The 17,092-nt window shown below is 40.8% G+C and overlaps 1 protein-coding gene across 2 annotated transcripts in view; it reads right to left on the minus strand.

Annotated features, from left to right (window-relative positions):
- The window catches only part of usp43b (ubiquitin specific peptidase 43b), a 75,706-nt gene continuing 58,614 nt past the window's right edge, over positions 1-17,092 (minus strand). The window contains exons 9-16 of one of the 2 annotated variants that reach the window (XM_058653763.1): positions 13,853-13,956; positions 9,549-9,626; positions 9,310-9,439; positions 7,118-7,460; positions 6,689-6,847; positions 5,255-5,428; positions 3,857-4,993; positions 1-2,414 (exon numbers count right to left, since the gene is read on the minus strand). In XM_058653763.1, coding sequence (XP_058509746.1) covers positions 2,380-2,414; positions 3,857-4,993; positions 5,255-5,428; positions 6,689-6,847; positions 7,118-7,460; positions 9,310-9,439; positions 9,549-9,626; positions 13,853-13,956 — 2,160 coding nt within the window. In that variant the 3' untranslated portion in view covers positions 1-2,379. Of the gene's footprint in view, positions 2,474-3,856; positions 4,994-5,254; positions 5,429-6,688; positions 6,848-7,117; positions 7,461-9,309; positions 9,440-9,548; positions 9,627-13,852; positions 13,957-17,092 lie in introns of both variants that reach the window. The other variant, XM_058653764.1, reaches the window with a different exon arrangement.

A 17,092-nucleotide genomic window follows, 5' to 3' on the forward strand; every position in this document is an offset into this window, starting at 1 on the left:
ATTTATTTGTGAGAAATACTGTGTTTAATCCATAAAACTTGCAGTACACATTAAGCAGACATTATACTGTAGAAAGTCCAGTACTGGGACTTACTGTATGTGTGTTGTGACCGACTCAACCCTCACTAATGTAATAATCTGACCTGAAACATACACTTTTAAATTACATAATTACACATCAGGTAAAAAATGTAGAGTTTTAAAAAAGTTAATAATAAAATATAATCTAGCCTTAAGTAATGTCTCAGAATTCCTTTTGGTAAAGAGTGTGGTTTGACAAATGAAAGTAGTTTAAAATGACACAAACATGAAATGTAAATACAGACATTATGTGACATTAATCCATCTCCACTCACACTTTTAATAATCCCCCAGTGACAAAAATTACAATGTGCAAGTCAACAAAGGATGTGAGTTGATAATTAGACACCGATCGTGAAGTGAAAATGAAATAAAAATGTAGTTAACTTTGTTGTCTTGAAGTTCAGCTTCTCTAGTACTTTCACAAACAACTACAATATGTGCATTTACCCAGAAAATGCAAATGGGAGTGAACAATATGTGAGAATAATGATAACAATAACAATAATAATAATAACAACAAACAGAAAACAGTAGCTGTGAATGCCAATTCAGCATGACCAACTAAAAGTAAAGAAAACAGGAAGTATAACTGATGGCTCACTCTGTGGTGGTTACTTCACTACAATGTGAATGTGTCAAAACATGATTATTAACAGGACACAACACATCACAACACACACACCCAGGGGCTGTAATAGATCAGATTAGTCGTGTCACCTGTAATCTAATATCCACTGCCCATTTTCCCACCAAAAACACAAAACATGTGGTGGAATCTAAGCTTTCTCAAACATTCCAGTTTATCCATCTGCTGGTGACATGATGTAGATGAGATGTCTTGACAACCCAGAAGCAAACAAACAAAAACAACAAACTGGAGAGAAATCAGTCTCAATACTGGTGACAAATGTTTTTTTCCAAAAATATTGGTACGAGAAATACACTTAGACGACCGCCTCAAAAAATGACCACAAAGCCACAGATATAATAATAATAATAATCTGAAGGAAAACAATAGGTTCCTCCACAAATTTTGGGCCTAAATAGAAAAACTAAGCTTTAGAGTGTACATGAACACATGAAAGGCCAGATGTTTGCATCAGTTTAAAAGTAACTGATATAAACTCCTGTTAATCAGTTGTTAGCGCAACACGTCAGTATTCCTCAGGTTCAGGGAGAGTTTGCATACTGGTTCACTGTCACGCTGTCCTGACAGCAATTAAACAGAGCCATCGTTAATGTAATCACAAACACCTGTGCTTTTCCTGCTAAAACGTGCCCAAAGAGCCCATTCTGACAGAAACACAACCAGTTTCACAACAATTTTCAGTTTTAGATGTGGAGCCAATGCCAAGGTGGATTTTTTTTCCCAAATTGCAGCCTGTTATTATGTCATTTTCATACATACATCATTAACCTAGCTTTAATTTTCAAGAACAAATGTTATGTTCAGAAGTGAAGTTGTGGTTTGGTCACGTGCAGAGGAGGCATAGTGATTATATAAAGGATGTTGACGAGGAAGCTGAGGACAGTTGACGTAACAGAAGAGGACAAGATGGAGGCTGATGATCTGCTGTGGCGCCCCCTAAAGGGAGAAACATAACCTAGCTTTAAGGTAAAAAATATTGCATTAATACAATGCATTACACACTAATCAATATAACATTGTTTTTTTTTCTCTTTTTTGGTCGTTATGTATAGCATTTTATCGTCATTACTGAGACTAATTTCTCTCCATACTCATTTGGGTACAGTCTATTTGTCTCTAAATTAGCAATGTAACGTGTTAGCATGCAAGCTCTGGTCAAACAGCAACATAAAGAAAGAAGAAAAAAATAGAGTGCATTGGTGATATAACAGCAAAATAATCAGACACGACAAAGCAATGGTGCATGTTGTTGTTGTAGCAGCTGATTTACAGTGTAGGTGTTAATACTTTTTTGCAGTGTTTCAGAACAACAACACATGTTTCAGTTCATTATCGCTAAACTTTATATGTTGAAAAGGCTCCAGTGTACATCACTAACCAACCAGCCTTTTAGGTTGACCTCCTTCCTTCTAAACACATGTTGATATTATGCAGTATGATGGACTAAAATGCACTAAATCTTCCTCTGCCTTTCAAATATCGATCACAAACTCTCAAAATATGAAACCATGTTATAAGTAAAAAAACAAACAAACACATTACAGCAGTTTCTTTCCTCAGTAAATTCCACTGCATAGATTTAGTTTAAGACACACATAGGTAAGAACTTAAAACAGTGCTATGAAGGGGAGAGAGAGAAGATATACTTAGTTTCCAGCGACGACTCCTGCTGCAAGCTTCTCTGTGTGTGAACGTAGAGATCAGAGGGTTCAAAGGTCATTCTGGGCTGTCACAGAGGCACTAAACAAACAAACAGTCATATCATAACCAGTCCAAAAATAATTACAAACATATTATTTTGCTGTATTTTCTACATTATAACATTCAAATGTTACTAGTACACCAGCACCTCCTGTTTACATGGTCATGATTGATCTCTTTACCTTTAAATGCACAGTTATATCGAGCTACAGCTATCAGTTTAATTGGACTACTGTCCATGTCAGTGTACACTAATTGGGTATGTTTGCCTCCACTACACGATGTGGTGATACGCCCCCATTCAGCTTGTTAGTTTAGCTGGGGGCTAGTTGTATGTATGTGTATGTATTCATTACTGTGGTGAGATGACCAGTGATGGAACCTCTGGAGTCAGTGATGAGTTAAGTTGAAAGATTTTATTGAACATCTGAACAGTGAGGCATCGTTGCAGATTACATATAGTTAGTAGACTTGAGACTTGAGATAGTGTATCCGGTCCAGAAGCCTGGCCTAGTTTGTGTCTTATCCTTTATTAGTTATAGTTATGGCTGTTTATATTGAACTACAATATCTATCATTCTTACGAGTCAAAGCTACAGTTACAGATATCAATAATGCAGGTTTACTTGTGAGATTCAATCTACTTTTACCATTCATGTGTATGGTGTTTGCCATTATATCTCTTCAAAATTCCAGTTTCAGATATCTACAACGTTATTATGACTAGTCACCATTCAAGTGCGAGATATCTACAACTGAATTGTAGATATCTATAAGGGAAAAACCCCATACACATGAATGGCAAAAGTACATCTTACTAGTAAAAACTGAATTACAGATATCTGTAACTGTAGTTTTGATCAGTCTTAATTACATTGTGACTAGTATGAATTGTAGTTGTAGATATCTGTAACGTCATTCTTAATAGTCAAAACCACAGCATTAAATATCTATAACTACAATTCATAATAGTCGCAATGAAATTACGACATCATGGTAATTCCAGATATTCAAACTGTGTTAAAAATGTTAAAAATACCTGCCATACTAGTTGGCAAATACTAATCATGTTGAGTCTTCACACCATCCATGAACTTTAAAACATTCAATTATTTAAGCTTACAGAGCATGACCTCAGTCTTGTTATTATTCATTTTTCTTGCTGTTCTCTTACTCTTCTATGTACCAACTATTTCTATGATCTCTGAGAGCACTGGGCTGGGAACTGAGGGTTTGGGTAGTTTGGGTCTGTTTGAATTTATACGTACTAAACATCAAGTATTTGAATCCTAACTGCAAAGTATTTGTATTAAAAAGTGTGTATATCATAGAGTGATACTCAATGATAGACTGCCAAACAGAAAAAAAGCCTCCACAGTAGATGAATCTAGCTAAGCGGTTCAAAAACAGGTCTGTGCCTACCCAGGGAGGTGGTACTGAATCGTGTCCGCTGCAGCGTGGCATAGTTGGGCTTGTCTGACAGCAGGATGCGATGAGCTTGAGGGACCAGTATTTCACCGTTCCTCTGCAGGGATGCACACCTGCGAAACGTCAGGTCCAGCTTTGTCTGGATGTTGCTGGAGCTGTGAGCACGCTGCATATCTACAGTGTCATGATTCCCAGCCTTTCCGTTCACCAGTTGTACTTTGCAGTTATGGGTGTCACAGCTGGGGTTGACACCGGTCTTCCTCTCTTCCAGCGCCACTGTGGTCAACGTCCCGTTGGACAGGGACATTTTGGCTAAATTACTGCCTGCCAGCTTCTGGAGTTGTCCATGGCCATACATACGTCTATCTTGGCCATTGTTCGGTGACCTAGGAATGTCTTTCTTCATAAAAGCGGGTTTGAAAAACGACAAGAGGCTGTCATGGCTGCGACCCTCCTGTCCCTTGTGCACCCTCCTGTCCTCAGGATGAATGATCGCGTGGAGTGAGTCTTTTTGTGTCCTGGAGGTCACGCTTGTCTGGAACTTGGTTCTTCTCAGAGTGGAGTCTCTGCTCGGAGGGGCACTGTGGCTGATATGACCCCCAATAATGGCTCCTCTCTGCAGGTGAAGATCCAGAGTCCTGCAGTGGTCTTGCCTGGCTCTCTTAGATGACCTCAACCTCAGAGAACCATCATCTCTGCCTTTGCTGTTGCTGCTGTTACACACTCCCTGGCTGTTGTTTCTCTCCACACAAGATCTGCTCTGACCTTCTGGCATTTTAGGGGAGCAGCAAGTGTCAGAGCTTAGTCTGTCTGTACAACTAAGGCTGCTGCCACTAGGTGAGCTGCAGTCCTGTCCTACATCGAAAGTTCTTCGCTGGCCAGTCCTTTGTGGTGGCGTGGCCACCAGTGTGATGATAGGGTCTTTGGTGCATCGTGGTCGGCGCCCAGACTCCAAGTACTCCACCAGCTCTGCAGGCTGGGTCTGGGATGGGTGTTTCATGCGGTCCTTGGAGCCAAAGGACCATCGCAGTGGCAGAACTTTGCTCAGATTCTCCTTGGATTTAGTTGGTGATCTCATACTGACACTTCTGCCTTGGGTACCCCGGACAAATGGCTTGGCTTCAAACCCGTCTGTAGGAAAAGACGTGTTACGTAACACATATGGGAATGACAGCTAACGCTGAACTATCACTTCCTTCTGCTTTGTATCAAAATATAAAAAAGTTTCTTAAGGAATATTGCATGAGGACTAAGTTCATGCCATTAAAACTTTATCGAGGACACAATGTTTATGGAAACTTTCAGTCCTCGTTAAAGTTTTTGTGGTACGGAGTAAGCGTCTATCTCCCTTTGCACCTTCACTAAATCATACACAGTATTCCTCACACCTACTTGTTTCGGCTGTTTTGAGGGGTTCATCTCCAAACACCGGCAGCTCAGGAGAATCTGGAGCTGGTATGGGCCCTGGTGCTGCAGGGACAGGTTCTCCAGACACCACGCTGTCCCTTTTACTGCCACCTGTCAGCCGGACCAACCAGTGGTCAGAGGTGGAAGAGCTTGTGGAGCCTGCAAAAGAATGTATTTAAACAAGACAGGTGAGAAAAAAAGCACAGTTAATTGCCATGAAGTGGGCTGAGAGCTCAGTGAGGGAGATTGGGGAGAAGTGCAGGGAATCATTGACACCTGACCCCGAGCTGCAGCTGTGTGAAGTGAGACGAGCCTCTCAAACGCTTCAGGCAGTGGAGAGAGAAGGGTGAAGAGGCTACAGCGTTTATCAAATGGGGGGAGGAGTCTGGGACAACAAGCCTCATGCTGATTGGACATGAAGATGACAAAAGTGTACCAGTGATGCAAAATCTGAATACAGTACATTACTGCTCCCCTAAAATGCCAGAAGGTCAGAGCAGAACTCAACATAACACAATTCAGACTCAACCTTGACTTGGATCAGGGTGAAGAGGCTACAGCGTTTATCAAATGGGGGGAGGAGTCTGGGACAACAAGCCTCATGCTGATTGGACATGAAGATGACAAAAGTGTACCAGTGATGCAAAATCTGAATACAGTACATTACAGTAGTACAAAACTGTGAAGATTTGCACCTGGATCAGCAAATACCATTACTATATACCCATATACACTGGTTTACACCTGGAATAAGTGGTTTAGACGTTTAGTTACAGTTAAAGCATATCGCTTCATTACACCAATTTGCTGGGATGCACCTGGTGAACTGTGTATTTGTATGTGTAATATGTGTGTGATGGGTTCATAGATGGTGGGTTTACAGTTTATGACCGTCATCTTGTAGCAGTGACAAAGCTCTGTGATCCCATGACGATGTAACAGTTGTTACAGGCCTGTCACATCAAGATAAAATAACCAATAAAAACAAGTAGTCCATCAGCTTAATCTATTGGCTCCTTAAAAGTTGAAGTGAGAAAAAAAAAACTAGCATTCACACAGCAAAATAAAATCTGTGTTATTACAAAGTATGATCAGCATTTCCACCCATTCTCTAATTAAGCTGAAAACAGCAAAGCTTCTCTGACTCCAGGAACTATATGACAGGCAGCTCCTGTCTGTCTCCAACCATAAAGAACCTTTATTTGGTTGAATCTAATTCCCCGAAAATAGAATAAAATGCACACTGAGGCTGCTGAGGAGCACGGTTTTGGAAGACTCAATCAACCAACCACATCTTTATCTGTGCCCCATTGAGTGCGACACTCTTTGTCATTAAACCTACGAACAAAGAAAATGATGATGACGATTCTTACTGTTTTCAATCTAACAAACTGCTCAAGGGAGAGTGAAAGGACAAACCGGTGACAGAGGAACTGGCAGACCAGGGTGGGATGGTGTTTCTCCTCTGATAGAAGAGGATGTAGGCTCCACGTGTGTAAACCTCCGCCTCTGGAACTGGCTCAGTGCTGCTGTCATCGTAGCTGTACCACTGGCCATCAACAGAGTTCCTACAGAAGGCTGAAATCATAATAACAGAGGAAACGGATGAAGTGAACATGTGCCCGCAGTAAATGGTTCCCCAAAGTTCTGGTCTGGGCCCCCTTTAATTCACCAGGCCTGGGTAAGCAGGTAGAACTCAACATAACACAATTCAGACTCAACCTTGACTTGGATCACTGTAACTTGGCTTGGGCTTTTTCTTTGGAGACTCAGACTTGGACCCAGACTTGAACAATAGGGACTCAGGACTCTACTCACACTAAAACATTGCTCAGGAGTTATTCAGACCTGTGTAGTGTCCTCCGTGCATCCCTCCATGGTGGTTACACACAGCGTACAGGTCGTACAGGTAGTCAGGCGGAGCCAGGTCGGGTCGTCGAGACTGCTTCCAGCCAGGCTGGAGGGGGAGCTGATGGGGGCCGTGGGTGCGGCTCACCATGTGAGGTTTCATGTCCAGGCCTGCCAGGGGGAAATGGACGAATGTAGTGAGCTTGTGCCTCCGCTCTCCCACCTGCCTGAAACGCTTCAGGTGCAGGATGAGGATGTCGGGAAGTGTCCACAGGCTCATCTTCACCATGCCCTGCTGCAGCTGCTTACAATGCGGGCACTTCCAGGCATCATCTGGGGCGAGCTGGTGGAGATGAGACGAGATGAGAAAGAGATAAGAGAGACACTTATCAAACTGACAGAGCCTAAACAAAATCACTTCTCTTCTCCGCCTCCTCGTGAGGAGCTGAACCTCCTTTATTTTGCTTATTCCACTCTGTGAAAATGATGTATGACTATAGGACCTTTAATCTCAAAGTTGTTGTGTAAACCTCACTCAGCTTCACTTGGTAATGGAAGTAAGTTTTAAATTGGTCGGTAACTATGGCGACCAATGAATATCTTCTGTGTGTATGTACTTGTATGTGTTACCTCTTTAGGACCTTAGACCTTGTCAGGACCAGTAGTCCTCACAGTACTCCTCCTTCTCCCACCTCTCACTCACAGCTCCCTGTCCACTTCTTGGCATTTTTCAAATCATGTATTGGGTAGAGTTGGCCTCAGATTAGGGGGTTTAGTTACACTTTGAGGCTAAGAGGCTTTCAGGTTAGAGATAAGGTTTTGGTTTGGCTGTGTAAATGAATGGATGGAAGTGTAGTGTCCTAACAAGAATAGCTGTAAAAACCTCTGTGTGTGTCCTGTTTATTAGCTGTCTCTCCACCCTGTGATCATTTGTCAGTACAGACCAACAGCAGTGTACCAGTGTGGACCTCATGTCTGCAGTGCCACCATGTGGTGACACAGTTTAGCACCTCGTTGCTTTGATACAAAACATTACTAAACTTCATGACCCCATATTTAAATGTCATATTTTTATCACTGAAAGTCAATAAACTATCAACTATTTGGATTTTTATGGTCAATTTTACTAATAGACTCATAGACAAGTCTATGACGTGTGTATGAAGCAGTGGATCTTTGGAGTTTTTAGAGATGAGACAAAGTGACCTCAGTAAGAAACTGTTGAAAGAACCATAGAACCAGTTTTATGGTTTAAAAACCAGTTCCAATCACTATTAAAAATAAAGAGACACTACAACCATAAAGTTTTATATAACAATAGTTACAATATGTTAAAACAATTTCCCCACGGTGATGGATAAAGTATTTCTATTCTATTCTATTCTATTCTATTTACTGACTCCCGATGAGGCAACAGTTTTACAAAGGTGTCTGTGTTGAATCAGATTCAGTGACTTTACACGTGAGGGCAACAACCCACTCACAACCTGTCCAACTCTGTTATTTAGTCCCCACACACACACACACACACACACACACACACACACACACACACACACACACACACTCATCCATCCATTTTCTTCTGCTTTATCCTCTACTTGAAGGTTAAATGCATGAATCTGCTTTATTTAAACATTTGCCATAACAACTGTAACAACTTAGACTGCAAATTTACAGTATTAAATGAAATTTTAAAAGCAATAACTATTACAAATACATGTAATGAAGAATTAAAGGCCCAGTGTGTAAAATTTAGGTGAAATTATTTTCATTTGACAGAAATTGGAAAATATAAGTTTACAGTTTACCTGACTGTATGAATTGTTGGTTCCATTACACCAGAATAAGCTGTTTATGTTTCTATCAGGAGGTGGATCAGCTCTATGAGGACATGGCCATGTTTTGTAAACATATTTTGAGTTTTGATGCTAAATGAAGGCTAAAAAAATGTATTAAAAACATAATAAATAAACACTGATCATTTTGTCAGTGTACCTTTAGATGTAAAAAATTTAAATGCAAAATAACTTGGATAAAGACCTTACCAAGTGTAACTTTTAGCTGTGATATGCACTGTGTATTTTGCACATGAACAAGTGGGAAAAGGCCTTTGACAAAAATAAACATATCTCATTGTGATCCCAAATAAATAAATAAATATGTTATTAATAAGTACAGCTGCCACCCACCTGTTCCTCTTTGGTGTAAAGCTGAAAGCACTCATCCAAGGTGCAGCTGTACTGCTGCACATGCTGCTGCTGCTGATTCCTCACACTCTCGGCATCTTTCACCACTTCTTCCTGGATGTTGCCAAACAGGCTGTGATCGCGGGACACAGAGCGGAGACAGAGGAGATTCAGAAAAAGAGGAATGACGCAAAAATGCCTCGAGCAAACATGCGGTGGTCTGTGATCTCAGACGCACTGACCAGTCTTTGATTCTGTGCTCCCATTCGATGATGAGCTTCACATGTGGCGGTCCGCCCGAGCTGCACAGCTTCAGAGCCCTGCAAGACATAAGCACGAGATATACAGTATTTGTTTTCACAGTAAAGTCACTAAACACTGCAATTCCATAAAAATAATGTGGAATATATCTGTATTACTGCATTTTAACCAGTAGGTGTCAGTGTAATCTAACCTTTTTTTTTTTATTTTTATTAATTCTTCATATTTATACAGACAGAGTGAAATGACTTGTCTGATGAGCATGATTATGTAACACTGGATGAGATGAGTTTGTGTCAGAAATGGAAGATGATTTTATTAGAGTATAATCACCTGAAATTAAGAACCCTGTTTTTGTTAGAATGATTTTTGCTTTTCTACAAGAGAGCAAGTGTTGCAGTGTCAAATCTCTCAGTATCTCAGAATAGACAAACCAAACAAAGACTCTACAGAGGTTATCTGCATTTATACAGTACCTGAAGGCCTCACAGGAGGAACCTCCTACACATTTAGAAAGGGAGGGTGAGGGGAGGAGTATTGCAATCTGCCACCTCACCACTGGGTGCCACTACATCTCATACGGTAAGGTAAGGTTACTTTATTTTATACCTAATGGTAGATTTGTTTTGCAGTAAAAAGGAGGAAGGAATCCATATTAGACACAGATATATTGGAAACCGATAAAAAAAACACACAAAACGTGGACATTGACAAGTACTCACAAGAATTAACATGGAATTTAAAAAAGCCAGACGTCCAATAAATAAGATGGAATAAATAAGTGAAGTTTAAAAAAGCAAATAAACTATTTAAGACTTATTTGAAGAGTGCAATTGCAGCAGGAACAAAGTTATTTGTATAGAGGTTAGTCTTAGACTTGGGGACTTTAAATCTCCGACCACATGGATGAAGCAGAAACTCACTGCAACTGTCTGGTTTACAGCGACTCTGGACATCAGCCGACTAGACCATTTGGCAGTTTGATTCAGGGAGTTTTGCTCTTTGAAAGGCAGGTTTCCAAACCATGACACAAGAGTGAAGGTTAAAAAACACAGTAAAATGGGTCTTCCCTTGATAATAGTGGGTTCAGGTGTGTTTATATAGCAACACAAACTTTCCTGTAAGACGGCAAGAAAATGGTGAAGTGTTGCCACAGTGCAGTCAGCTGTTTGTGTCTGTCAGTATATTTACATACAAAAAAAAATAAAAAACCAAACTTTTCACTTTTCACATACATGTAAACATGTTAGTCTGAAAATGTGCTCGATCGAATTTAGCACTTAAAGTTAATGTGATTGGGAGTCAGATTACTACGGCATGTGTGCATTCAGTCAGACCCACACTAGTCTATACACTCTGTGCATGCTCCACAGGTCCCACCCCTGTGCTTTTAACCGGGCACACAGAGGAGGAAGTCCAGGTTGGAACCTTATCTGGAGTGACGACAAGACTGATTTTCTGCTCATCCAGCTCATACAATTGAAAAAAACCCAACTCTTCAAAGAGCAACTTCTGTCCTAGCACTTACCCTACCCCTCCCCCCCTCCCCCTGCACTCCTTCGTCTCCTTCTGCGCTTGCATCCACCTCGGCACTCTCACCCTCTATTAGCCCACTGCTCCTATCGAGTGGAGGTCTTTCCAAGACTTCGTCTATGTAGCTTATTCCTCTCTTGTAAGTCGCTTTGGATGAGAGCGTCTGCTAAATGCTTAAATGTAAATGTAAATGTAAGTAACTCACACAACAACACTTCAAAAACCTGAGCTATTCCATTATGGTAAAGATAACTGGCAATGCTAATATGCATACATGATCTAACACACACACACACACACACACACAGAGCAGAAAGAGGCTGACAGAAGAGAATTAAAAGTACGAACTAACACTTGGCAGTGGTACATTCTTGTAGTGTTTGATGAGGGTTGACTTGGGCACAGAGCATATTTCTGAATCTTTGGAGTTTAAACACTATCATTACATTAGTTTCTAGGATACAGTGTGCTGCCCATTTGCATTTCAAAGGATTTCAAAGGCGTTTGCCCCCATCAGCACCATTCAGCGCATGAATGAACGAAGCAGTTCTTAGCAACTGCACAAATGCAAGTCCTTTCCAAGACTTTGCTAAAATGCCACTTTGAGACAGCAATTCACTTCAGCGAGTGAAAGGCGTCAACACATGCGATCGCCAAAAAAAAGGCGTGAGATGACGTCACGTTTCCAGTTGCTGCTGTAAACATTTTGTCTAACCTTAAACGTGAGCACCTGCATCCAAAGAGACAACCACTTATAATGGCAAACTTCAAGAGCTTTAAAAGTTGAATAACGACGCGTTGTTTTGTCAAAACGTCCTCACAAACTGGCCGTCTGCCGGCAGATCTCAAGAAATGCTATTAAATCAGATGAAAGCGCATTACAATTGATTTAATTTGATCATATTTGAATGAGCGCGAGGGACATTAGGTCATTTCGGTGTTGAATGTTCGGGCGTAACACCATTTATTCCACAACAAAAGGACATATTGAGAATAATCTAATCATCTTCTTGTCTAATAAAAGGAGAATGCAGTGTCCAGACAGGCGGTCAGCCAACCATAACAGTCCCAGAAATGGTCTTCTTGCCAGTGGAAGCATTGTGCTCTGTTAATCCACTCTAGTAATGTGTCCACTAATGTTCATGTCAGACACACTCGATTTAGAGGACACAGGATCTTTTTGTTGTTGTGTTATTTGCTTTTATCCAGGAGTAGGAGACACAAATCAATCATGTCCTCTTGTCTCTTCCCCTCACATAACCAGGTCCACTGCCTCACGCACCTGCTCTAACCAACACATTCCTTTTTCTATACTCTGCTCTTTAAACAACCAACACTCAACCTGGGGAAACAGAGTTGGCTCCATAGCTGCCCCCTCCTCCCTCTGGAACTCTCTTCCCAAACACACCAGCTATTGTACTGAACTCTCCACCTTTAAATCACTAACCAGGTTTGGTATCAGTCCGTCTAATCCTGGTCAAGATCGGATATCGGACAGATGAAAATGTAAAGTCCGTTACAATCCAAAAATCCTATATATTGCTCAGCAAGAGCATTTTTAGCTTTACAGTCATCTTTGGGCTGCTTATTTCTTCTTATTGAGAGAAGAATATGTGTCACACAGTCTGAGAATTATGTTTTTCAAATGTGTTGTTAACAGCTTCATAGTTAATAAATGGTCTAAAATGACTGTATCGGACTAACATACTCAAGTTTGTGATATTGGTAACAGACACAAAGAAGTGGTATCGTCCCATCCCTTATTTGGGCATGTTTTTCCTTCTTGATCGAGCCATTGTTTTGGCTGTGTTAGTGCATATGGCACAATTACTGTGTGAGATTTTTTTCTAATAGATCAATGAAACAAAAGGAAAAAAAAAACTATACTCTTAGGTCAGTGGAGGACAAAAATGTCCACTAGCAAAAACTGTTATAAAAACATAGATTAATGTTTTTTCAGCTTTTTTCTACATAAGTCTCTTAAACTACTTCAGTCCTGCTCAAAACTACCAAACATTCAATCAATTTGAGGATTAACCTTTTAAATGCCAGTATGATTGAAGTTTTTTTTTTTGTTTGTTTGTTTTAAATCAGTCTTGAACATATCAAAAATTAGCCAAAATATTGACTTTGATGGGTTATTAGTTTTTGTGTCTTTTTTTTTGACTAAAATCGGACTTTTAACATGCATGTTAATGCACTGACTGTTTCCTTAATGTCATGTACGTATTTCAACTTTATTTCATTCAAGTTTATTTGAAGTTACAGTATTTCATATATAAACCACTTCAGGTTCAGGTCCAGGTCCAGTTCAGCTATCTAGGCAAACAATGCCAGGTTGCTCATAGGAGGAAGAGACAAGGTTGTCAGCTACAGATGCTGAGCTGGCAGTAAAGTTGAGCTTTGCAAATCCCATTCCTGCCCTCGTTCCTTCTTGTCTATGAGATGTTTTATATTTTGAAATGTGTAATTTTTGTGATTTTAAACTCTGAAGTGTCTTTTAGTATCTTGAAAAGAGCTCCATTAATAAAATGTTGTGACAAGTGTAAGTGTTCAGGCTTCAGCAGGAATATTATATGTGTTATGAGCTCTGGTGATGGAAATAATCAATTAACACATGCAGAACAGCGGCATGTTACAGCACTGTTTTACAGCACTGTACTTGGATGTGTTAAGACACCATAAAAAGTGTGTGTGACGTCAGTTCCCCTTCACCACTGCTCACTTCACGTTTCGTGTATTCTGTCCTCACCTGTCGACCGCAGGGTGGTAGAGCGGCCGCTCGTCCTGAGGGGACAGGTAGCTGTAAAAGACTGATCCTCCCACCACGCGGATGTTGAACAGCACCCTGGTATTCTGAAAGAGGAGCACAACAAGAACACAGTCAAGCCACGGACAGCAGAGATCCTTTAATGCCTTTTTATGTCATTTGTTAACCTGCTAGACATCAATAAATAGAGTTTAAAAACAACAGACAAATCAAACAACTACTACTAATAACTACTGTACTAATTAGCTGGCAACCTCTCTGTCACTAACTGACCTACCAAGCGAGACAAATGAATGAAAGTCAATGAATTCTACTATTTATGGCAGAGATGTAATTAAAGCCTATGTGAAAAATATAGATTTTTATTTAAAAACAGTGTTTCCAGATAAAATAATCCGCTTCCAGAGGAGCATTTTAGTTCACTTTTAGAAGAAATCAGGAGAACTAATGCACCTAAAAATGTGCATCATGTATCAGGTGCACCGCACACGTGCATTCTTGTCGATTCTCTCCTCTGCTGTCGTCATCTGAGTTTCAGAGAGTTGCTATTGATTTCTGTTATCACACCAAAGACGACGTGATACTGAAATTGAAAGTTTGTGTCAACAGAGCTTTTCCTTCACAGCTGAGTCGAGTCGTGGCTGATAAGAACCGATCGGGACGTAAATGCAGGGAACATCGTTTGTTTAACTTAATGGACTTAATCTGATTTAATGGAGTCTTCAAACAAAAATGAGCACACATTAGCAGATGTGTTCTCTTTAACAGCACCTGTCAGTGCGTGGAGACAGACCAGACAACTGCTGCTGTCACATGGCTGTAAAAGAGAGTCGTCAAAGTGATTAACATAATACATATAATACTGTTCATACTACATGTTGTGACGTACAAAGAATAATGTATTCATCTTTAATCTGCCTGGCCTGTGTTAGTGCCCCCGTACAACCATTTTGTAGGATCACACAAATTTAATTTAATTTCATTACAATTTAATTTGAAAGAGGTTTACACATATGGGATTTTTTTTTCATTGAAGTGACCAAAATAATATGAAACAAAAGGATTCCTGGATTTATGTACCCACTCCCTATGTGCCATGGTAAGTACCCAAGATAACAAATGACATTTTGGGATAAGATTTTTTAACAAAACAGTTTACCTGTGCAACACTGCATTCAGCACCAGCATAAATGTTTTTAAACCAGTTTTTACAGCAAAAACTGTTTATAACGTGATATTTAAATGACTGTTATTTGCCCCACACTGAAATGACTCCCTCCAAAACAAAATCTAGAAAAATAAGAAGTGAGGGAGAGTGAAAATAAACAGTGGCGTATCTGTGAACAATTAGGGCTGTAGATAAAAGACATCATTTAACTGTGTGTGAGTTTACAGGAGAACAAAATGGGCCACCATCATGTATGATATAACAAACCACTCTCTCATATGATTCTCTACAGACCAGAAAAACAAAAAATCCAAGGCAATAATACCTGGTCTAGAACATGCTTTCATAACCTTTCTTACTTCGAGGTGTTTCAGGAATGAAGGAGCTCTTTTGCAGAAATGAAAGTGATTTCCTGACGTTCCAGTCAGAGCCAGTGTGTACCTGCTGAGCCCAAACACAAACACCCACTCTGAGATGCGTGAGGAGAAACTCAGCCAGCGGGATCTTTGTGAAGACAAAGACGACATCATCAAAGCCGAAAAGTGAGCAGATTTCAGGAACTATTCATACGATGAACACATGAGCCCACTAGGATGCACAAGGCTCGGGGGCAGCTGCACAAATACAATACTGATTTTACTGGCGCACGGTCGCAGCAACACACCGGAATATTCAAGGTATCAGTATCACCAGTGCCAGTCGGCTAGAAGTACTTGAGGGCCAAATAAAGCTCTGCTCTCACGGCCTCATTCAGAGTACACACACAGAGCGGTGTAATTAAGACTATATTATCCTCTCTGCAGTGTTTCAGCGTCATGTGTTTATGGACACTGCAGGCATGCGACCTCCCCGCGGAGCCTGAGTGCTGCTTTTCCGGAGCGCTCATCAACTTTTCTGCCTGTTCATTTTAAAACTGAATGCTAGATGACAAGTATAAACTCCAAGGTGAGTTTTCCTTTCATTACGGACTTGTTTGGGGCGCCCCGTGAGCTCCAGGGAAAGACTTGTGTATACACATGGAAACAGAAGACCACCCAGGCAGTCTTACTAATTCCAGTGTCTGTGGGAGAAGTTCTCTCCCCTTGAAACATGTTGGAAGAAAAATCTGGGGGACAGTTCCTTTAATATATAATTCATGCATTTCATCTTTCTGCTCCTGAGAGATTCAGCAGGGAAATTGCACCAGCTCCACCCAAAGCCCTCAAAGAACAAGTTGTTTAGATAAAGGATGGATCATCATAATCGCTGTGAGGCCTGATTTTCTTGTGGAGTGTTTCTCATTCTTATAGGTGTAAGAGTTTAGTTATATACAACTTAAAATAGGTAACATTTGTGCTGCATAGTATTGTCACTTAAAAGGAAACATTTAAAAAAGTTTTGAATTGATCACATCAGTGTCTGTACGACATTAGCATATAATAAGTTGAGTGATTGAATGTATTGTTTTGGTGGTTAACTTGTTTAACTTCTTTGAGCTCTGAGTAATTGAGCTCCATTTTCTGCAAATGTGATACAAATTTAAAAATAAAATAATCAGCAACTGCTCCATCCTCTTCGCTCTGCAGCCCCACACCTTTGCATCGGAGGAAGCCAGAGTGGCATTTGCCATCATTCAACTGACGGGTCGCGCCTGACTGTGGGGAACGGCCGAGTGGGAGCGACACACACCAGCCTGCTCCTCCTTCCATGCCTTCACCGCCAAGCTCCGCAAGGTGTTCGGGGTGGCATCCCGGGGTCCCGACGTCTCTGGTGGTCTCATGGGTCGCTGACAGGATTACGCCATAGACCTTTGCACACAGGCTCGGTTGAGCGAGTGGAATGAGGCGGCCCAGTGTGACGCTTTTCTGTTGGGGCTTGCAGAGTATGTAAAGGATGAGACGGTTTCACATGACCTGCCCACCTCGCTCGATGGCGTGATTGAGCTGGCGTCCCGCCTCGATAGGCGCATCCTGGCTAGACAGAGAGTGTAGAACTTTCCAGAAGGCAAAAATATCACTCTGCTTATTCTTTATATATATCTGACAGATATTATGTTTAAGATAACCTCCAGTCTT

The sequence above is a fragment of the Solea solea genome, chromosome 16, assembly GCF_958295425.1.
Source record: "Solea solea chromosome 16, fSolSol10.1, whole genome shotgun sequence".
NCBI classification, from domain to species: domain Eukaryota; kingdom Metazoa; phylum Chordata; class Actinopteri; order Pleuronectiformes; family Soleidae; genus Solea; species Solea solea.